We start from the raw sequence: 23,894 nt of genomic DNA on the forward strand, positions 1-23,894 counted from the left end.
CCTGGAGCAGTGTCCGCTGTTCATGCGCTTCTTCGCACTTGCCTGGTGCTGAGTTCTTGAACCACCGTTCGTTTGTCTGGTGGTGCTCCTTCTTCTTCCTACTGCTGCAGCGACAACCTGTGGCCACCAGGTACCGCTGCACTCTCTCTTGGTCTCAGTGCTTCTGGTGGTCTGCGCCACCGCTCTGTCGACCTGCTCCTGGTCACTCCTTTTGCACGGTCGCGACTGCGCTCTTCTTTTCTGCTGGGGGGTTCCTTCGCTGTGTCACCCTATCTGCGGGGTCCTCGCTTACTGCACTCTTGCGATAGCCCAGCTACGTCGTGGGGCTATCTGTCTTTTGCCATCTTTGCGCGTTCTTCTCTGTCACCGCAGGCGGCTCACCTCTGGCACGTATGTATCCTGTTCAATGCTCCTCCTATTTCTCGTATCCGCATTCCATGCCCTGACTTCTCACCATGAGCTATGGCAGCCTGGAACTGTCTCTGAGCACTCTCCGTGCTCTCCAGTCACTGTTCCTGTTCAGCTGCACTTCACTCTATCAGCGGGTGCATTTCCGCGAGTTGGCCGCTAGGTGGCAGTGTTGCTTGAACTGTGCCTTTCAGTCTCCGCTGAACTCTCATGCAGTGTGGCTTCGTGCTTGGGGGACGGCTCTGCCTGTATCCACTGTGCAGGGACTCTCCATGGCTATATTGCTGCCTCTTTCCTTGGTGCCCATTCACTGTGCGCCTCTGCTGCTGACGCTCTCCTGCTGCCAGGCACCGGGACCACAGTGGGTGCTTTTATTTATATTTATTTTTCCTTTATTGCCCACACTGTCGCCACTGCTTCGCTATCCAGTGGCCCTCCTGTACTGCTGATGCCACCTCAGTTACCATTACTCATTCAGTGGGCTGGACACCTCTCTCGCTGCCTTGTGGGCCCTCACAGCACCATCATCGCTACAACCGCGGTACTCCTCCCCATGTTTGACTGCTCCGATGGGGTTAACATTGCTTCCTGCTGTCACGCGGGCTTTGGGCGGTCATTCTGTGCCGCGGGCGGCATGCAGTCTTCTCGCCTATTCCCCCGCGGCCGCAGCCTCTCATTTCTCGCGCTGCACGGCGGTGGGGAAGTGTTGGCGCTTCACTGGTCTACTCGGCCGCCGGCCGGATGCTGCCTTTTTGGGCTGCATAAGGGGGGAATACTGGCACTGCTCTGATCGGCCGCGTCTTGGGGCTGCACGCTTGCTTCCTCAGCTCTCCCTCACACCTGCGGTAGCCTCCTGCAGTCCGCATGCTGCGCGCGGTGGGGGTCGGAGCTACAGCCTGGGCATAAAACAGCCTTAATGGCCAGCGTTCACTCTGCGCAGCTTCATTTTCATTACCGGGGGCAGTTGATGGACTTCACTTCTCCACCCCGCTGCCGCCGGGTCACTGCTCACACACTGCGCGGGGTGGGGGAGGTCCACGCTACATTGGAAGGAAGGCTGTCCGCTCTATTGGGGATATTGGGCACAATCTCTTGTGCCTCCTTGCGGGGACATGGCCGTCAGCTACTCTCTATGTCCTCCCCACGCTAGGCTCTCATTGCGGCACCCCGCAATTACACATTCAGGGCTCGCCTCACGCCCGATATCTGCTCTGGCGTCCCTCACCTCGGGGTAGCTCACAGCGGCAGCAGGCGTCTTGGCAGTTCGGCCCCGCTCGCCTTACGATTCTGCCATTGCGGGGTGATAACTTTGTACCGGATGGCACCGCCGCAGTCTCTTCGGTGCGGGGTGGGCTCCCGATCACCTCTTCTACCCCCCGGGGCTCTTCACATGCCCTGTGAGCTATCGGGCACGTACGGCGCCGCCTCACAGAGCGGGGGGTCAACTCCGTCGCGGCCGATGCGGGTGGGCTCCGCTCGGCTCGCAATTCTCCCCACGGCACTTCCACGCAGGGGCGGCTCAAAATAGGCTCATGAGGTGCAGGGTGGGTTCCCAGTCACCTCGCTTTCGCAGGCCCAGCGCTCTTCACATGCCCTGCGGGCCGGTAGGCAGGTGGCGCGCCTCCTCGCAGGGAGTGGGGGTGCCTTTTCACGCGGCAGCTCTCTCCCCTTCAACCTTATCTGCTGGGCTGCTGCACGCACGGGCACAGCCCCCTCTTCGCCATTGTAAAGTGGTCGGGCACTAGGCTCACATACTTTAATAAGGAGCACACAGACACTTAGAATGATGGCAGTTAACTGGCCACGAGCACATGCGCTCGGACCCTTTTATTGTCAGGGTCACCTGACTGGTGACGCTGTGGAGGGTGGGTGTTCAGTGTGGGTTACAGCCTCTCAGAAACACTATGTATCCAGCTGGATACTACAAACTACGTCACAAAATCAGGGGCAGTGTGCAAACCAGTCTGAGTGCAATTTGTACACGTTGGTGTGCAAACTTCTCGTAGTATACTGAGTAAGGTTCACACCTGACCCGATCAGTGAGGAACTTTCCTCACTTTGCTCGAACTAAACACCAGGAGACCCACAGTGATTTGTAAAATGCATTACAAATAAATACACAAATAAATACATACATTAGTTAATTCATTAACATTTGGTGCCACAAACCAGCACCTCCTAAAATAGCAACATAACCCTAATAATGCTTTTATGTGTGATAGACCCGTCGCCACTTTTCACTGAATGTCTTTATTGCTGAGGGGCTATCATGTTTTATGTAGCAAAGAAGTGAACTGAGCATGCATCAAACGAATATCAGAATGTTTTCACAGTCATAAAGCACACATAGGATTTTCTGTACTTCACACTTTTCTTTTCATGTCCCTTTAAAAGCATCTTTGCCTCACAAATGCAGGCAGTAAAGGTCATATGCCTCGGCCATTATCACTCTGGTCACATGGTTTTTGTCTGAATTAATATGCTTAAAATAATAAAAATATATATTTTCATATCCTGCGTATTGCTACACTTTTGCCGATAACACCTATTTCTCTATATTTGATGGTTTTATATAGCACTCCAGAGCCATGAGGTATTCGTGCACTTATAATAAGCAGAAAAGTGGAAAAAGGTTCTAACAGTAAGTTTACAGAGCAGATTTAGTGGGAAGGATGAAACTTAACGGTACTCAGTGTATCGACCTCTAAAATAAAGAAATGTTAGTTGGCCTTGCTTGGCTTCTAACTGCTGCCTTGCAGCTTGCAAAATCATTTTAAGAACAGCTCTTTTCTGAGTAGGGCAGCATCCAAGATGGCATTTACCTTAGAGTGGCTTCAGTAAGCAGGGCCGGCTTTTAGGCCAGTGCAACTGGTGCAGCCGCACTGGGTGCTGACCTGTCGTGGGGCGCTGACCTCTGGGGGGGCGCTGTGTTTAGCAATAACTTATGATTGGAGAGATGATGGGCACTTTTGCCCATTGGTAGTGAGAGAATCCGAGGAGGCAGTCATGGAGCAAGGGGCATGAAAAACTGAATGGCGGCCCAGGCCCTGTCAGTAAGGTAAATGTTATGGACGCAGGTCTTTGATACCACACACGTCTGTGCCGTGTGTGCAAATAGACCTGAAGTACTTGCTGAAAATGATGGATCCTCTGCCCAGAACAAAGTGAAATGTTACAATCTGTTTTCCAGTGGCTAATATCCGACTTTGTTTAACTAAAACTAAAGTTGTGTGAACACTGCCAATTAATTAATTTTTTTCCTATTTTAAGAATTTTGTTTTACACATAAAAAATATAAAACTACCTCAGTAACTCACTTAGGATTTTCATTACATAACAGCATGAAGCACAGTTTAAATAAACATCAATCAATTTAGGAAATCAGGAACACAACCCTGTTCATTGTGTTGTAACCACCAATGGGTCAATATTCTGCCCTTCCCAGCAAATATTCATAAAGGGGATTTATGCTCCTTGGAGTCATAAAAATCATCATAATGAGTAATCACGAATGTTCACAGAAATGTAAGCTACACAAGCACACTGAGCTATCTATATGAGAAATTTTGGGGAACATTTGCACTTTTGTCTTTGTTTCTATATCTAGAAATTCTTTCTCCACGTGCTTTGATTAGATAAGTGAGTGTTTGGATATTTTTCAAACCCAAATAGCAAGCATATTCCTACCAGTATAGTATTAAATGCAAGTACACACATTGAGTGTACACATATTATTACGCTTGTTAATACACTGTGACTCACTATCTTCCAAATGGCTATTCTAAACTCCACATCAATCTACCTTGAGCATCCCTTAACTGTAAATGTACATATATGTGAAGTTAAGTAAAGTGAACCTACACTAACCTGTATAAATCTACTTTCAGGATATTTTGATCTTCGATATTTTTGCAGTGAGATTTTGGACCCACAATATTCGGGTGGAATACCCCTGCTAAGCAGGTAGCTATGTTTCAAACTTACACTTTCGACTGCAGAAATTATGCCCTCCTTCTATGTTTTCCCCAGTCTTAAATAGGAATGCATTTGAAAAATAAAATCCGAGTCACGATTCACGAATTCCAACCAAAAATTCACTTTTTTTTGCATCTAAGTGGAATTCAGATGAATAATCAGTTTTGGAATTCTGACCCTGAATTAGGATAAACTGGAATCACCACAGGAGAATACCTGAATAGTAGGATTAAAACAGCAGGTGGGCATAAACTGTTAGAATTAGCCTCACAGATAGATATATTTTACAGAGTCATTTGAGAAAATTCATAAAACAAAGCTGATAAGATGTAAGCATATGCACAGAAAAAGAGTAACGCATGAAAGCATTATTTGGCAGGACAGATACATATAATTTACAGAGTCAATTGAGAATATTCATAAAACAAAGGTGATAGAAAGTAAGAGAATGGAGAGAAAAAGAGTAATTTGTGAAAGCATTATTTGGTGGGCATGTGAAGTTGTATGAGAAGAGTACTCAAACCACTGTTATAGAAGTCTTTAAAACTGGATGCAATAAAGCACAGCAATCTCAAATGAAATTATTTAACCACCCATAACTTCTAGATACAGCTTAACCACAAAATATTATTACGCTGTTGCATGTTATGCTGACATTTAATCTAGAACACATACATTTTATTCCCAGTGAGAAATTATCCATTATTAGTAGAGTTTTCGCTGGATAAAAACACAATGCAGTAGGCGGGGATAAGCACAGTGCTTCAGGGAGTCACTTCATTAAAATTCCTTAAGGTCCTTCTGTGATCACTAATATGTAAATTACAGACTTAGAAGATCAAACATTTAGGCTATCATGGGTATTTTGTATCCCAATATTTTTTCAATATGTTTTAAAATAACAGATACAATCGTAAGGGCCTTGCAGAATTCTACAGCCAGAAAGCAGAAGAGAATCTCACTGAAACCCTACTACCTCAATCCACCCAAATATTGATACCCCAGGTCCCGGCACAGATATCTATCAAAGTCAGATATGCACAATATTTGCGATTACGGTCTACTTATTTCAATTACCAAGCCCATGATTACCCAGTTTTCAAAGTGTTCAGTGTAACAATTCCATCGCTCTCCACTTCGGAGGACACAACATGTTTTGAAGGCCCTAAAACATATGCTCAAATATCAAATAATGGTTTAAAGGATCCCCCAAGCAACTAGGGTGTCCCCTCCAGATTACTGGTCAATAGTTCAAATCTCAAAATAGACCACTATTCATAATACCACAAGGTCAGTGAGGGATGCCAAAATTATTAAACAAAAGATTTATTATCTAATGAATACTTGGGTTGGCTCAATTCAAGATTAGGTGAGGCAGAAATAGTCAGAGATGTTCATAATTGAGGGTTCGGAAAAACGCGGAGATTAGCTTTTACTGAATTTACACAGAAGGACCTAAGCTTCAAAATAAATTGATAATGCATATCATTTAGGTCACGTTAAACCAAGCGAATTGTATATATTTAAACAATCCTCATACAATAGATGTTCAAGGCATAACTATAAGAAAAAATGAAATATTGTTATGGTATTCAGAATCAAATTTGGGGATTAATTCTGCTACAGCGTTTGTTCTGTTTGGGTTTATTCTCCTATGAAAATATTTTAATAACTAGAGTCCACATTCAACAAAGATCGGAAATCCCTGAAAAGTCCACTAACATTTAACATTGAGGGCACATTTAGGTCTTAGGGAACCTGAGCTAGCATGAATAAACTTTTGGATCAGGAATGGAAATTTGAAAGAGCATGGGATCCATTCTATTAGAAAGCACCACACTCGCTCACCTGTCTCTACCCCGTGAAAGAGCTCCTCTTATTACCCTAAACTGTGCACAGACTGCCCTAAGATCCAGTGTCATTAAGCGCTCCCAGTCTCAAGAAGACCCCAAAATTGTCATATTCACTGAGTTATCCAAGAGTAAAGCCCCTCTTCTGAGAGGACATGAAATAATCAACCAGCAAGGAAAGAAAGAACGGGTGAAAGGGACAAACTCCCCGACTTTCATCCGTTAGAGGCCAAACTGTTACAGGGCAACCTCGGCAACCACAGGGTCTCACAGGTCTATCACTCCTTGGTCCGGAACACCCGGACTCATTTGCAGAGCTGCACTCCACCTGGGAGCAAGACCCGGGAGCCTTGTCTGACAATGACTGGATAGAGGCGCGCGCCTCCCAAGGAGCGTGGCGATTTCTGCACGCCTGCGTCTTATTCAGACAAATTATTTACACGGGATCTACCTTACACGCCACAGGCTTTGCCGGATGGGGGTGATCGCCTCGTCCATGTGCCTGCGGTGCCACAGTCATTATGGGGACTTTCTGCACACCACATGGGGGTGCCTCAGCCTTCACCCGTTTTGGGAGGGGGAACTGAACTACATGGGGCACGACTTGGGCCAGCCAATACTGCGTGACCAAAAGCTTATCCTCTTGCATATCACAGATGACAAAGAACTAACTGACTTGGCTCATGAACTGACTCATGCTGGCCATGAGGGATGCTGTGGGTGGAACCCCCGCCATCGGTGACCGAATGGAAGAGGGGAATGGATTGGTGCATGGTCAGAGAACCGCCGCTTTATGCAGCTCGGGGATGCCCTCAGAAACATAGCAAGATCTGGGGGAAATTGGCCGACTATAGAGGTAAAGTGCTTGAAGGCGAGCGTTCTACCATTCTAAGCGTCGAGCATGGGATCAAGTCGTATGTGGGGCCGGGGCACCGATCTATGCATGATGCATGAATACTCAGCTTCTGTTTGTGGCTGTGGAGGCGGGGAACCGGGGCCAAAGCACTACGGTTGTAATTTTCTTCTTTTATGTTACTATATCATGCAAAACCTAACTAAAGGGTAATTAAAATGTAAAAAAAGACAAAACAGCGCTTTTAAGGAGAATGTGCATGTGTGTATAAAACATACTGTTCTTAGCATAGTTGCTTAACCTTGATATGAGCCAGCTCTCCTGCCATCATCTGATAATTTCACTGTTGTCTAGCATATGCCTACAGAAGCAACATTAGCTTTTTAATCAGGTTCTCCTTCATCCAGACAGTAAATCGGTTTCTATTTAACTTTCCATAGCACATAGCAACACATTTAATATCACGTGCTACACACTCTTCTTCGGGAAGATAATGTTTTCTTTCTTGAGTATACTCCTTCCCAAGATAATCTAACCACCACTTCCAATTGTTTGAATATTGCTATATGTTTAGAAAGAAGGGTGCAGATTAATGCTGTCTGACCAAGAACAGGAGGTGAAGGTCAGACATAAGTTCACTTTCCTTATTTGTGGTTGGGCTAAAGCTGCATATGTATTCTCATGGTGAGCTGTTCTCTCTCCTTGAACCACATAACATGACTCAAATAACTGATAAAAATGTATTTGGACAAAGAATTGTTGGAGACATGGGACTGATAGGTGGTTTTCCCTAGGAGGATGAGATCTTAACGCCTAAACGAGAGTAGTAAAACAAGAAACAAAACGTATTCACCTTTGTGAGCAACATACATACTTAGAACATTAAAAAACGAAAACATACAATGTGTTAGCTATATCAAGAAGCAACAGGGTGGAAAAGGCACCACCAGTACCAAATGTGGTTTATAGAACACCCAATTTCTGCTACAAGTGAAACAAGCATTGGCATAGCCAATAGGTCTCGCTTTTGGGACCTTATAAGTGTTTAGCCATGCAACAGTTGCCTAACTAAATTCTTATAAGGTCCCAAAAGCGAGACCTATTGGCTATGCAAAGCAAAAGTCATCTCGATCGCGATCAAACATCAAAGCGGCCGCGAAAGTGAAAGTAATTGCGGTAAAGCGCGGCGCGCGCGCCCGCGCACGTGCACTGTAGCTCTAGGCTGGCCTGGTAGCACTTTTTGGAGCCCTCTCAATAAGTCTCGCCAGACCAGCGCATGCACTGGGTCAGGCGAGACCTAAAAGGTAACCAACCACTAAACAAGAGTGCCATCACATGGTAGTTAGAGGAAATACACATGCGAGTAAGAACATGAACACTTCTCACTAAGGTACATTTCTGAACTTTAGCTGCCACTCCCTTCCCAGCACAGACAAAGTATTAAGTGGGTAACCAAGAGCAGCTTAGGAAAACATAAGCCTTGTCAGAAAATGCCTTTACATTTGAAAAGAAGGAGAAAGCTAAAAAACATCATCAAAGTTCAAGTGAAGTGGAAACAGATTTGATTGTGGAACCTGCCCAAACCACAAAAATATAAGCTATCGTTTGCCAATGAAGACATGCATACTCACCAACCCAATCAATCTTTTGTTCACTTACCTTTAAAAGCAGAGCTATTGTAATTGTGTTCTATTGCAGCAATCACGTCCTTCCAAAAATCATACTTTTTTGGACCTTCCCTCTGCAAATTTAAAAGAATGTAGGGTGTGAATACTGAAATATCAGTAATCATCTGAAGTTTGAGATGTCTTTGTCATTCTAAAACACGTTTGTATTCTGGGCATGAGAACTTTGCTGCATTGCACATTTTCTATTCTTGAACTGTGAATGGGATTTAAGAAAAACTGATTAGGTAACTGGAATTTTGAGATCCGCAGGAACACCACAGATCTTTGATATTTCACCTAGGGATTTCAGCTGCCAAAAGGGGGCAAACTGCAACGTGCTGCCGCTTGTGCGGCAACGGAAACTAGGACAAAGCACATCTGATCTGCATGTGTATCAACCTGAAGGAGGAGAGGTCTCGCCTGCTTAAACCACAGGTCAACCTTCGTGGGATTCGTACCCGGAGACAGGCTGTGATAGCTTGTTTCAAACCAGAGGACCCGCAGCTAAACTGCAAGTTAAGTAACATTTCTGACACTGGTAGAAAACAAACTGTCAAGAGCAAGCGCAGACCCGGCCTCTGGAATACTCTGGTCCGCCAATACAAATAATTGCATCTCTTAAATCCCATAACACCTATTTTTCCAGAAGGGCCCCCTTGGTCTGGCTCAACACGAAGGAGTATGTAAATTGCAATGACTTCAACAAACAAGCATTGGCATAGACAATAGGTCTCGCCCTTGGGACCTTATAAGTATTTAGTTATGCAGCACAATATCCTTGGTGCAACAACATCAACTGTTGCATGGCTAAACACTTATAAGGTCCCAAAGGTGAGACCTATTGGCTATGCCAATGCTTGTTTTTTTTGTAATCGTCCTCTTTTCTGATTCCAAATGTTGACAGTATACTGGTGTAACCAGGACACACCAAAGTCCCTTCAAGGCATCGAAGCCCAGGTACCATTACTAAACAATGGTGGAACCTAGAAAAACCCACAGGACCTGGGTATGTAAAAGTACGAAAACAATTGGTCCCAACGGGATAATTTTGAAATTGATAGTACCCAAAAAGGTTTTTGTACTACTGAAGCCCAGGTAGGCCGTTTCCGTATCCAGACCTGCAGTGACGGTCCAGAGCTCTGCTGCTAAAATCTTCCTGCTCCAGGCACAGCTTGGCCAGGTGCCTGTGCTTCGAATGGTGGAGGTGATGGCAATTTTTTATTTAAACTGTGAGGCTAAAACCCACATTACACTCAGGCTATGTCATTAACATATTGCTCTTTCTGATCTGAGCCAGTGACGCGTCCTAGTGTCGAAGAGGAAAACCTTGAGGATCAAAATCATGGGAGGAAAAAAATCTGCACTCCGGTAAGATTGCAATGAAACACGGAAAGCCAGACTAAAGGGAAGTATCAACGCAAGGGTTTGCACATATTTGAAAGAAGGGGTCAGGGTAAGGTGCGAACATTAGAGCTATGCAAGTTTAGGGTTAGCCTGGGGGTAAGTGTCAGAGTTAAGGTTAGGTGGAGGGTTAAGTTTAGTAATGGTGTTCATTTCAGAAAAAAATAGATGAAAAGAAAATGTAGGAGTTACGGATAAGGGAAATGTTTGGATTAAGTAAAGAGTAATCAGGGAGGAAAAAGTAATGGTTAGGATAAAATAGGTTTGTAGGGAAATGGGCTGGTCACCTCCATCTCAGAAAACAAATAGGGGAATTTAAAAAAAACATATTTCCTGAAATAAGTTATATGTTATTTTTGTGAAAATAAGGTTGTAGATATGACCCCACGTTTGATCACCTTTAGATTACACTCAAAGCCATCTCAGCCCCTAGTATGGAATTCATGATATTTAAAATGGAACTGCTTCCTGGCATAGGCTGATGGGCGCGGTTGGCAAGCAGTGCCATGAATATTATAAAAAGAGGGGGCGAATGCCAAATTCAAATACAGTCAGCAAATTTTAATGCTGACGTTTTAAGTACTTCCAAAAGAAATCTATCCACACAATTCAAAAAATACTGCTGATACACATTTGTTTTTGTGATTCTGCCACAAATGCAGAGGAGACTAGACGGAGGGAAAGACGTGGGAAACCAGGATCTGAGGTAGGTAGAGTAGAAGAGCAGGAACCATTGAGGAGGGACCGCAAGGACAAAGCATGAAGCAGTTGGGTGTACAAGGAGGAGGCAGGAAGTGTAGACAGTGCTGAGAGAAGAAGGGATACAGTAGGGGAATTAAAGCTTCAACTGGAAGAGAAGGTGAGCTGAGGGAACCCAAGGGTCGCCCGAATTGCTAAGAAGAGAGGAGAAAGAGAGGTGGTACCCAGTGCTGTAATTTGGTAGACCCATACGCATCCTACTTCTGGCAGTTACTGTTGAGCTGGATCCAGTCCGTTCTCAGTGAAATGTGTGCACTTTATCCCAATACAGTTGGCCGACCTCTGGAAATGTTCAGGGGGACCAGCACTTTGTCTGCATTTCTTTCAGAGTGGCAACCTGCAGGAGGTGAGGGAGCTCTCTTACATTCAGTTCCAGCTGGAGCCGACACAAATGCATCTCATAAAGTGTCATCATCACTCCTTTTGCGTGTCTCATGTCCTGACTGGGTGCTCCCTGAAGCCAAACACATGATGCCTATGTCGTCAAGAAAATGCAATCTTTTAGCTTATCACTTCACCAGTGCGTGACCTAAACTATGATTTGGAGAGAGGTTTTTGAGTTTTCCAAGCTCTGTGTATATGAGATATGTATGGCCAGAAAAAGGGTCAGATATATCTGTCTGAGTAATTACACTATAATGTAAATAAATCTGGATTATTACCTAGAGGAACCCTTCTTAGCAACCTTCGACTAACAAAAGATCGAGAAAAAACAGGACAGTTCTACACTTCTGGCTTCCAGTTTGCATGCAGCTTCTTATGCCAGTTCATAATTTATTAAACTGTTAGTGCAAGGATTATAACTTGTAACCAGCAGATAACAGAAGAATCTCTGCAGCAAAAGCACTAACCCACTGAGCTGTATATATAAAACACAAAATCGTAACATGCACGGTGTACTTTGCAGAAGGTACATTAACCATCAGACCTGTTTTATGATGAATCAAACCTGTGACTAGACTGCATATACATTTCTCCAGGAAATGCATTAACCACCACAGTTCTTTTACTTTTATGTCCCACGTGCCTTAATCCGTAAAATTACCTAAAATGCAGGTTGTTTGTGACCAAATAATAAAACCACACCAAGCTGTACAGTTATGTTTGTCCTTGTTGACGATACCTCTGGGAAACCGTTTTAAAAATGTCTAATCCCGTTAGTCGATTGTCAGCACTGGTAGAACCTGCTATGAGAGAGAGGATATGGCAGAGGAAAAGCTAAAAGCTGGGGGAGCGGTAACAGCTGACAGAAGAGAGGGGCTGAGAACGAGAGGGGCGAGCTAAGGGGAGCGGGGAGGGATCTGGAGAGGCAGGCGGGAATTAAGCGTTAGAGGCCAGGAACCACACTGGATAGAGTGGCATACACAGGAAGAACAAAGGCAGTTTTGTGTCTGTCAAATGCTACTTGGCATTTATATCGTCAAATATATCATCAATACGGGCAAATCTTGATCTGCTTGCATCACTGAGGTGCAGGCAGCGTTTGGCATTACAATCGTTGTTGTTCAGTAATTACAGGGAGGGCCAGCACCGACCTCCTCCTCCGCTCACAAGCAACGAAGATTCATATTACCTGCTCAACCGAAAAGATCCAAATTACCCCTGCGGCTTCCCACCGGTGCAGCGGCAGCAGCAAATCAGATTGCTTTGTGATGCATTCTCAGTCAGCCTCCATGCAAATGCTAACAAGCATTGACCGCATGACGCGGGAAGCTTGTAGGAATGTAAAAAACAAAGAAACACGCTAGTGATGCGCGCGCAAAAAAGTGAAAGTGATCGCTGGAAGGGAGGCAGATGGCGATTGCGCGCATGCACGCTCGCGTGAACGCAAGCGGTAGGCCACCAAAAGCCTGTGACAGCACTTCGAAAACCCCGATACTAAATGTCTCGCAGAGCAGCGCATGCGCTGGCTCAGCGAGACCTAAAAATGGGGACTACTACTTTTAACACGCTGCCATTTTTATCTTAATGTTTCCTTTAATGCCAATGCGTAGGTATCAAACTGGCTTCGGCCAAGACGGCTGTTTTTTAGAGGTGCCATTTTCTGTTAATTACCATCTCTTTTACTGCTTATTTGCACAGCAAATCTCAGACATTAGTGAGCACACACAGCAAGATTGGGCATCATGGCTGAAACATGTTGACCGTTATTTTTCACCTCACCGAAGTGGTTCAAATCCATACCGCTGGGGCACTGTTTTTAATCCTGGCAGTGGGTGTTTCTGAATAAATCATTGATTGTACGCTCCCTAGCTAGACTTAATCGCACTTTCCTTACATCATTATCTTTTGCCCTGCGCCCTCACTCACACTTTTTTGCTCTTCATATGTGGATTTAGTATATCCTACTTGTCATAAAAAATCCCTGAACTCCTCTCTCTCTCCGTGAGGGAGTTGTAGCCTTCAAAGGAACTAGGTTTTTCCTTTGAGAGGAGAATCCCTATGATGAAGCATGTCACCTATGGTGAGTGAGGGATTTCGTCCTAAAGAGTGAAATGCCCACTGGCTATTCCTGTGGTGTGTTGTCTTTGATTCTGTGTTGATATTTGTTACAATCATTTAGTGGTGGTTCACCACACATTGAGACTATTTTGCTGATTCAGACCCAATGATTTCGTACTGTTTTATAAGTTACTGCTGGGGAATAAATCCTGTGTGGTCTTTAAAATTTCCCTAGGACCCAGCTGTTTTCAACCTGTTTTTGTTTGGTAGAGCTACCAGATACCCTCTGTTCAAACTCCAAATTCAATAGTGACCAAAGGTATTGTTTTTGAGGTTCAGCGTAACACCGTGGTTTAAAGACTGTCAAGTTAGACACCCATCAACTCCCTGCAAAGGCTGCTCTTCCACTGCAGTTTATACTGTGGGTCAAAAATGCTGCGTACAATACCACTAAAGCTGGCTCGCTTAATGTCTGTTTGCTTTCAGCTAAATCAGCCCCAGGTGCAGGCATTCATCATGAAGATGCATGGAATCTCTTACTTACTGAGACCTGGATGAATGCAGTTTAGGCCCTGGATTTGGATTTAATAATTCCCTAAGGCTACAAAAGTACCCATATTAATCGGCTAGTATGCAGAGAAGAAGAACTGCCTTTACATTTAGAGGTGGCTGGATTGCACTACGATCAATTGGAAAGCTGGAGGACACTGTGGGGACTTAGTATGTAGGTGTTTCCACTTTGCATAGCTTTCCTTGCATTTTCTGCTAGCATATCTCCCACCCAAGTTTGATGATAATTGCTTAAATGAGGTTTATGAGTGGATTGACCATCTGTCACTGCAACAACATCATTTAGTATTGATTGGTGATTTTAACTTGCACATCAACGACGCCTAATTTAAAAGCACAGCAGTTTCTGGAAGTAATGAGCTCTTATGGGTTAGTTCAGGGTATTCAGACTGCTACCCACTTAAAATGGCATACTCTTGCTCAGATATGAGCACCAACAGGTTTAGTCAGAGAGGAATCCTATACCATTGTAGGAAATTACCACCTTATGATGATTTACCCCCAATTGATGGGCTGTTTTTCTTGTAAAAGAACTCTGTGCACTTTATCCCTGCTAAACAGGAGTACAGTGCCTTTGCTGCCCCTTAAAACCAGAATTGGCTTAAACCTGATTGGCGCAATCAACTTTCCTATCAATGGTGAGGCTGCAACTCGTGCACAGGAAAAGTATAGATTGTATACTTTAATCTATAACCTTTGACCTGTATCAGCTACAGACTCCATTCAAAGACTTAGTTTTTATTTAATACTAACCAAATTTAACGGAGAAGTGAAACTTTATTAAATATATTGTAAATAAACTTTTAGAAAGTTACCTTTACCCTGACTGGAGCTGGAAATTGATGCCGCCACCTATAAACAACAACTAAAGAGTTACAGAAAGCATTATTTATAACCATATAAATATGCCTCCTGATATTGCTGAACCTCTCAGCTGCCTTTGATAGAGTCGACCATCCCATCATTATACACATCCTTGTGTCGCAAATGGGATTTACCAGCAATGTCCTTCACTGGTTTCCCCCCCCCCCCTACCTTTAGAACTGACCAGCTGGTTTACATGGACACCTCCAGTTCACAAAAGATCCCACTCATATGTAGAATCCCCTAGGGTTCCATAATGTCTCCATCTGTAACCTTTGCATGAGCCACTTGGCTCTACTCAAAATAGCAGCATCAAGATTCTCCAATATGCCGCTGTTACACAAATGTTCCTGAAAGTCTCCTCTGGTTGAGACATCCAATGCCTCAAACACTACTTGCACATCTTTTAAACCTGGATGTCCAGAGCCTACCTGAAATCCACCCGACCAAGAAATAATTCCTTCTATTTGCCAAGAACAACACATAAGATACAGTACAAACCTTATTAATGACATGAACCTTGTGGTCTTCCAACCTCAACTCTCACCGAATGCCAAATCACTTGGATGCACCCTGGACACCAATCTATCCCTCAAGGAGCACATTGGCAAAAGTCAAAGAGGGCCTGGTACCAGCTAACCGTTCTAAACAATTTCGGAAAGCAACTTCTGAACTTCAAGCCCTTGTATGCTTGCGTTTAGAAAGTGGTAATGCCCTACTCAATTGCCTTCCAGACTCCACACTGGCACCTCTTAGCGGCATTCTACATACTACAGCATGGCTCATCCAGGTCTTGAAGAAATATGAGCACATCACCCCCATCCTGATGTAACTTCATTGGCTGCCCTTGCCAGCGCACCCTATCTTCAAATCGGCTGCATTGGTTGCAAAGTCACAACCAGCACCCCCACTTATTTTGTAGACAAGCGCACCATCTCTAGTGGCTATTGGCACACTCGCGGCCAGAACACCATCAGACTGCAATGGGAGTGCAAAAAGAAAAAACAAGACAAACTGGGCTTTTCATCTATGCATCCAGGATCTGGAGCAACTTCCTCATATGAATCAGGGTGACCCCATTACTGCTCTAATTTAGGAAAGAGTTGAAGACTCACCACTTTAAAGAAAAACACACCTCAAGGTATTAACTGTCGATAACTCAGCTTCTCCTATTACTCAATGACTTAAAGCGTGCCTTTGACCATGTAGAGCATTCCTCTGCCTTTTAACTATGTTCTAGCTATAGAAATCACATACATATATATACATGAATAACATATACATACAGGCAAAATCAAATTATTTATGTAACGCCATTTCGAGGTCCTGGTTTCCCAGGGGGGTGCATGCAGGGGGTGTGTATGAACCCCTGTTCGTGCATGGCATAGACTGCCCAGCCATGCTGTGCAGGAACGTGCATTGGCGGTCCTGCGGCGGTGCAGTTCTAAGGCTCACATAAGAGCCTTTGTACTGCACCGCCACGAGACTGCCATGCCGCCTGCCTGCCAGACAACGAAATAACTCCTAATTTGGCGGGAGGGCGGCGGTCGACTTTGGTGGTCTTGGAACAGGGCGCTGACATGGTGGCCCGCTCCAAGACTGCCAAACTTGTAAATAGGCCCTAAATCTTTTGGATGTACTATTGTCTCCCATGCTGACGTTACCCAGCCGATCATAAGGATACTTCAACTTGCAAATACAAGATCGGCTATGAATATGACACTTTGGCTTGCAACAGGTCTGTCCTGGATGTCCTCTTACTTTCACCGCTGAACCTAGATAAAGTTCTATAAAACAGCAGATTGCAGGAGTTTCCTCTTACTGTTTTCTTCAAGTTGAGAAAATTATGAAAACTGCTGTTTCTTCCTAAAGACCTGCACATTCAGGTAGTATCAGCAGCTGTTCCTTCAAGAATAGATTACCGCACCCCACTGTACTTAGGCCTTCCTCAGTCCTTGACAGAGAAGTTAACAATTTGCGGTTAAGATGATTTGTGGTTTGAAGAAAAATGATTACTTCGCACCCACAAGAATTAATCGGCAATGGCTTCCAGTTTAGCACAGGAAGATTTTTTAAAAACTCATGTTTTATGTAAAAGAAGCATAAGATTTTTTTATTACATTGAAAAATAGCCATTAGCTGCTCGATTTCAGTATTATCATTCGCCCAGACATCTTCGTTCCAGCTCCCAATTACTTCTTGCAGTACTTCGTGTGAAGATTAGAGAAGGAAGTAGTGCTGTGTCCTACCTTGGACCTCCACCGTGGATTAATGTTCCACTGGGGATTAAATCGATCAGCACGTATAGATCTTTTGGAAAATCCTTAAAAAACATATGTATTCTACTAACCGGTTATTCAGTTTCCTTTCTTCTTTCTGCATTTGCTAGAATCTGTTTCATGATTCTTAGCCCAAAGATGTCCTTTGTGTGAACGATTGCTCTCTATAAGGGTTATTATATTCTAGCCTTCCTCGGCACTCAATAAATAGCTCTCATCTGAAACAGCAAAATGTTGTACCGATGGAATTCTCATTTAACTGCACCAAGGCCTCGGTGCCATTTTATTAAATATCTGAGCCTGAGGCTCACTACAACAATGTGTAAGAAGTGGTTGATATTTATGCATAACTGGATATGCTACTTAAGCTGATTTTGGATACAGCAGAGCCAATGTGATAATCATAAGATTCAGGTCTTATATATTGCATTGTATTGTATTGCAGTATTTCTATGGTGCTTACTACCCTTATGTAGGGCACTGAAGCACTTGTCTACATGTGTAGCACGCTAATCCTTGCAGGGTGTGTGGTTGGAAGGATGTTGTATTTGTTTTGATCCTATGTGGTAAGTGTTTTCATGTCATGCATGATGACCACTAAGGTGTGGTTATCGTGTTATGGGATATGGGAAGTCAGCGCACGGGGCCTAAACAGGTAGTGGTAAAAGGTGTCAGATATCTGTACTGATATCTGTAATTTTTTGATGCCCATAATTCCTTCAAGAGTGCTCACCCCTGCTATGAGACTACAGATAAAAGTGCAAACCTGGACACCCACCTCTTATGTTTCAATGCACACCAGTGGAACTAGAAATAAGGTCTCCAAGAAACCTGAGGGAGTACCTGCTTTCTGTCCTAGTCCTTGCGTTGGTGCAGGCACAGGGAATGTGCTCTTCTGTGGCCATGATTTCAAAGGCGATCGCAAATTCAGTAAGATGGAATGAGCAGTGAGTCTGCACATGCACAGTACCTATCACCTACAGCAGGGCTGCAAGTCCTGAGGCCATTCCACTCAACAATGAATTTTTTGTTTATTTAGTTAACTATTTGGCACATTTATATAGTGTGAATTCACCAAGCGTTTTAAAGCACTTTAAAGACTAACAACCTCACAAACAATACAAGATACATTCCTTTATAAATAAATAGTCTTAAGATGGTGGGGGACGGGATAGGGTGGAGAAGGAATGTTAGTTAGGAGAAGGAACAAGAGGCAGATTCACAGCAGGGATTGTTAAACTTTGTGTCGTCTCCCTGGATTCACGGGTTGTGTGCAATAACCGCCAGGACGCGCTTTTTAGTGTGATGCTCTAACTTGCTCTGTGTTGCTTGGAAACATTTTAAATACTATTTTTAATATTTTCCCTCTGTGCACTGTTGACTTCACGGCAAGGGACTCGACCTCTTGTATTTCCTCGCTGACGCCGCCTGGCTGATTGGTGGAACAGGGCGGGGAACTCAGCAGCCACTGGGCACGGTATTCCTTACTTATACTTAAGACGCAAGCTGGCGCGACGGCACCGCTGGCGCGCCGAAGGCACGCCTTAAGCAAGCCCGCCTGCGCCCGTACGCGCTCGGACCGGGCTCAGGGCCAGTCCCCCTGGCTCTGTCAGGTCAGATATATTGACATATTCTGGAAATTTCCTTAGGAGTCTGGACCCGGAGGGTGGGCAGGCATGCTGTCCTAGGTTCATGCCCAGTATCATGCCGGGAGACTTGGCAGCGGCGTGCACTAACTGACATCGACCCCTCCCTCACATATTGGCCCGTCCTAGTAATCTTTCCTTTAAGCAGGCAGGTGGCTCAAAGAAGCTCTGTGAAGCCGCCCACATTAAATGTCTGCTTTTAAATGCCAGGTCGCTGATAAAATTCAGCATGGAATGCTGCCTTTTTATCGAAGATCACAAGATCATGATGGCATTTATACCAGAGGCATGGACGGATAATACCTCAGGACCTGATATCGTTAATGCCCTGCCCACTGATTTTCTGTGCCATACGCTGGACAGACCTTTAAGAAGAGGTGGAAGGTTGGCTGTTATCTATCATAACAACCTGGAGCCCACATTCTCGACAGCTTCCAATCCATCCTGTAAAGCGCTGTCATTTAGCGCACGATTCTACCCCCAGGATACTTTTGAAGCTATGCTTATTAACCACCCTCCAGGCCCTAGAGGCACATTTCTTGACTCGATTAGTACTCTTTTGGAGGGAGGGCTGTGTGCGAACTCCTTCACTATCATGGGAGACTTCAATTTCTATCTGGAGGACTCCTCAGATTCGGACACTTTGAGACTGAAGCAATTAATGAGCGGAGGGGGTCTCGAGCAACGGGTAGTTGGCCCTACACATGTTGCGGGGTATACCTTTGATGGCATATTTTCTAACAACACTGGTCTCTCTTTGTCAGAAATACTGCCACTCCCATGGTCGGATCATGCCTCCATCATTTTTACTCTTTCGCAGACGCCTCACAACCAGTCCAAATCTAAGCCCAAGGAGAACATCGTCATACGGGCTTGGAAAAACATAGATAGCACTGACATGGTGAATCTTCTGACGTTAACTACCCCTAATCTTCCATCAAGTCTGGATGAGGCCGCGGCAGTGTACTCGAGCTGGATTGAGACCACCTGTGATAAATTTGCCCCGGTTAAGTTGTATACACCTAAGCGAGTCCAGCCCTCAGCACCTTGGTTTTCCGCGAATTTGCAAAAGCATAAAACAGATTGCAAGAGGCTGGAGAGGGCTTGGAGGAAAGGGTACAACAATAAAAACAAAGAAGCTTAGAAAGAAAGCCTCACCACCTATAAAAAATTACTCCTAGAAACAAAAAAAGCGTATTTCGCTGAGCAGATAAAAGAGGCCAAATCCTCATCTAGAGTATTGTTTAGGACCATTACCAACCATACGAATCCCACCAAATCTAATTTGCATAGTAGCCCCGCACTGTGTATATCGCTAGCCTCCTTCTTTCTTAACAAGGTGGAAGCTATCTTTTCCTCCATTGCCAACTCTCAAGGAGAGGTGGGTGACGCGGCAGTAAGTCCTATGTCGGTGGCCACGTCTGCATCTTATAGGCTAGAGGGTTTCAAACCTTTGGAGACTACGGAGGTCATAAACCTTTTTTCGGAATCTCGGTCCGGGTCTCCCCTGGACCCTTGTCCTGTTCCGGTGATCAAAAACATTCCGGAGGTCATCGCGGCCACTGCAGTTACTAGTAGATGGCACCACACATATTTTTCAGAACCACGCTGTTGCTTGGGCCTGGCTGAACAAGTATTGAGCGGAGGGCAGGACCAGCAATTTGCAGGAGCGATGACCTCTATTGCGCTGGCATCTGAAGCCACTGAGGAGTTTAGAGAAGCGGTCGATCTGGGAGGCGTTGCGGTCCTGATTCTGCTGGACCTGTCAGCAGCCTTCGATACGGTCCATCACGATGTTTTGATGAACCGATTATCGCTGGCGGGGTTGCATGGCAGGGTCAGGAGCCTCCTGTAATCTTTTCTGGCCGACAGAATACAAACAGAGGACATGGGGCGGGATAGATCTAAGCCTTTCGCCCTCCCGTGCGTGGTGCCTCAGGGGTCCTATCTCAGTCCCATGCTTTTTAATATATATATTAGTCCGCTTGCAGCATTGATAAGATCCTTTGGGCTGCAACTAACATCCTATGCGGATTACACACAATTGTGTTGTCCATACAACGAGGGAAAGAGGCAGAAAGGGCCTCTAGATGTCATGATTGCCTGAAAGACATCTCTGGCTGGATGGCCTCAAATTGCCTGAAACTTAATGCAGGCAAATTGAGGTCATTATATTTGGGAACAATCCCAATATCTGGACACCGGACCTGTGGCCCGAAGGTTAAAGCTAAGAACCTGGGAGTGATTATGGATCATAAACTTGACTTTGGAGATCAGGTCAGCGGAGTTGTCTCAACTTGTTTTTTCCTCCTTAGAATCCTGAGGAAAACAAAAATTTTCCTTCCAGAGGATAGCTTTAGGACAGCAGTCTTAGCCCTCATTTTGTCACGGCTGGATTATTGCAACAGTATGCACCTGAATATTTAAAAAAAAACATTTGTACAGACTCCAGCTAGTGCAAAATGCAGCGGCTAGGCTGCTAATGGGCATAACAAGGTTTGTCTCAGCCAGAGATGGACTTCGGCAATGGCACTGGTTCCCAATAACAAAACAAGCACAATTCAAAGCATTGTGTACTGTCTTTAAGTCGTTAATGGGTAGTGGCCCTGAATTTAAATGGTATGTCCCTGGCAGAGCGCTGTGCTCCTCGGAAGGAAATCTAGTAATTGTCCCCCGAGTGAATAAGCCAACTGGGGTGGCAGCAGCTTTTCCTTTTGTGCCGCGAAATCCTGGAACACCCTGCCTGTGCATCTTAGGAATGCCACTGAGCTCCTTCCTTTTAGGAAGGGGCTGAAGACATGGCTATTCTCTGTATAAGACATTTTACCTATGGATTCAGTGAGACAGTGCTCAACGCCAGGACACCTTTGGATATAAGCGCGCTCTAAAAGCTCCAATAACATAACATAACACCACAAGGACATTTTCAGTTTCAATAAGGATGTACCATAAAAGTTCAGGATGTACTTCAATTAGATACCTTGGTAAATAAAAAAGTGTTTAACCCCCTTCTGAATCGTAGTAAGTCCAGTTCTTGTCTCAGATGGCTTGATAGAGAGTCCCATAAGTTTCTAAGTGCACACAATATGGTAGATGAAGGAGTGGGGTTGCGTATCAAGAGCATCGATTGTGGCTGAAAGTCGAGGGATTGAGGAGCGTCTTGGCAGGCTCCCGTTCTCACTTTCCCATCTGGCCCAATCCTGAGACTCATCTGGTGGCTCTGACCCCCCTCAGACTTGCCCCTCCTGACAGAGTAGCACTGTTGAAGTGGCGAGGGTGGCAAAACTCTCCGATTGTCCAGCCGCAGCGAGGCTCTCAAAATGGGAGCCTGCGCATAGCAGAGACCCACAATGCAAGAGCTGCCTAAACGGAGGTGAGGTCTGGGCCCAGCAGGACACAGGATGTGGGGGCAAGCCCCCCTTTCCAGGATCAGCATAACTGAGCCCTCTACTGAGACACCAACTACTGCTACGAGGCCAGCGCGGAGTGATCCGGCTCACCAAGAGGTCCACTGATGAGGGCAGAGGCGTACTGGGGCTTGCGCTAGTGGCAGAGGGCACCATCGGTCTAGTGGTGCGACTGAGGGAGGCCACACAGACAGTAAAACTGGGCGATGGCGCTGCATCTGAGGAGAGTCCTGTTGCCTTGTTGTGCTCAGAGGGAGCATCCATGGTCCTCCTGCCTGGATTGGGGCCCGGTGACCAGGACCTCCCACAGCAACGTAGTCTGGGCTGGAGGCACAAATGCCCAGTAACCCCCCTACCTCCTTAGACTGGGCTCTGGATGGGACCAGATGCACTGGAACAGCACTGTGGTGTCTCATGTGGGGGGCCACCCCAGAAATTGAACTACCCTCCCTGGAGCAGATGTGTAGTATTGCCCCTCCCCTTTGACACATGGTAGACCCTTCTGAATGGGATATTGTAGGCCCCTGCGGAAGCAGCAGGAGATGAGGGAGTGCCCTTACCCCTTGAACTAATGGTGAGACCTTCTTGCGGCAAAAAGGGTGGATGGCCATACTGGGCCAGTCAGGTGGGGCAGTTCTTGCCGACTGGGCCCCTACATTGTACACCACCCCTGCTACCATTGGACACCCGATTAGTATCCGGAGAGGGACGATAATGCTCTCCAAGATCCACAGATGAGAGGCTAATGAGGCCACTGGAGAAGTGTGGGGGGGCGCCCCTGGTGACTGTGCTGCCCAAACTGTAGCTCTGACTTCACAAGGGGTGTGACCTGCGGCGAGCGCCCTTTGCCACCTTTGGGATCCAACTCCAGAATGCTGGGAAGAGACTTGAGGTAAACCTGAATTCATAGCCCGTCTGCCATAAAGCGCACCACAATGGGTAAACCAAGGGTTAGAGAGAGAGATGCTGGCACAAATACAGGAACGCAGGAGACGACCAAAGCTGATAGCATGCCACCAGTGAGTGGTGCAGAGCAGGTGTCTCGTGCTCTCCAGCTGACCCTGAACAAAATCCTGACGGCCATAGTGGACTCAAAGGCCTCCCTACCGGCACAGATAGACAGTGCTTGGAGGAGATGGTCCTTCTGTGGGCAGAATATCTAGGACGCAATATCTCAGATCATAATCTATTGATTGCGACTAGTACAGCAACCCCAATGTGGTGCCTTTGCCCCAGCACCTTGGAAGACACACTTACCACAAGGACCTCCAGAAGGCCATCTAAAACTACTTTACATGTAACCTGGGTACAGCTTACAATTGCCTTGTTGAGAGGGAGGCCTTAAGGTGGTTGTTCGTGGGCACTGCATGGGTATGACAGTGGGCATCTGGAGGGAGTTCAACAGCAAATTGGTATTTCTTGATGGGACCATACATGATCTCGACCATCCGGTTGATACCGATCCAGAGTCAAGAACACAGTTGGCAGATGCCAAGGGACTGTATAATGGTATTCTAGAGAAGTTTCTCTGTCATAAGTATAGAGACTACATCGCCAGAGCTCATGAATGGGAAGGTAGGGCAGGCAGACTGCTGGACTGGTTGGTGAGATATGGGGGGCCCCAATAACCTGCGTAACGCGGCCAGATGGGCGAAGGGTGTATACCTAGGTAGAGATTACCAGCGCTTTCCGAGAGTACTACACAGGGCTCTACAGGAGAAAACCAGATGAGCCAAGAGAATCCGTTGAAGCCTTTCTGGCTCCCATGGCACT

The 23,894-nt window shown here is 45.6% G+C and overlaps 1 protein-coding gene across 1 annotated transcript in view; it reads right to left on the reverse strand.

Moving 5' to 3' along the window:
* The window catches only part of NT5DC1 (5'-nucleotidase domain containing 1), a 1,278,063-nt gene that overhangs the window by 1,092,926 nt on the left and 161,243 nt on the right, over positions 1–23,894 (reverse strand). The window contains exon 6 of the mRNA XM_085612174.1: positions 8,746–8,827. Within this exon, the coding sequence (XP_085468300.1) occupies positions 8,746–8,827 (82 nt within the window). The remainder of the gene's footprint in view (positions 1–8,745; positions 8,828–23,894) is intronic.

Source organism: Triturus cristatus, chromosome 6 (genome assembly GCF_964204655.1).
Source record: "Triturus cristatus chromosome 6, aTriCri1.1, whole genome shotgun sequence".
Taxonomy (NCBI): domain Eukaryota; kingdom Metazoa; phylum Chordata; class Amphibia; order Caudata; family Salamandridae; genus Triturus; species Triturus cristatus.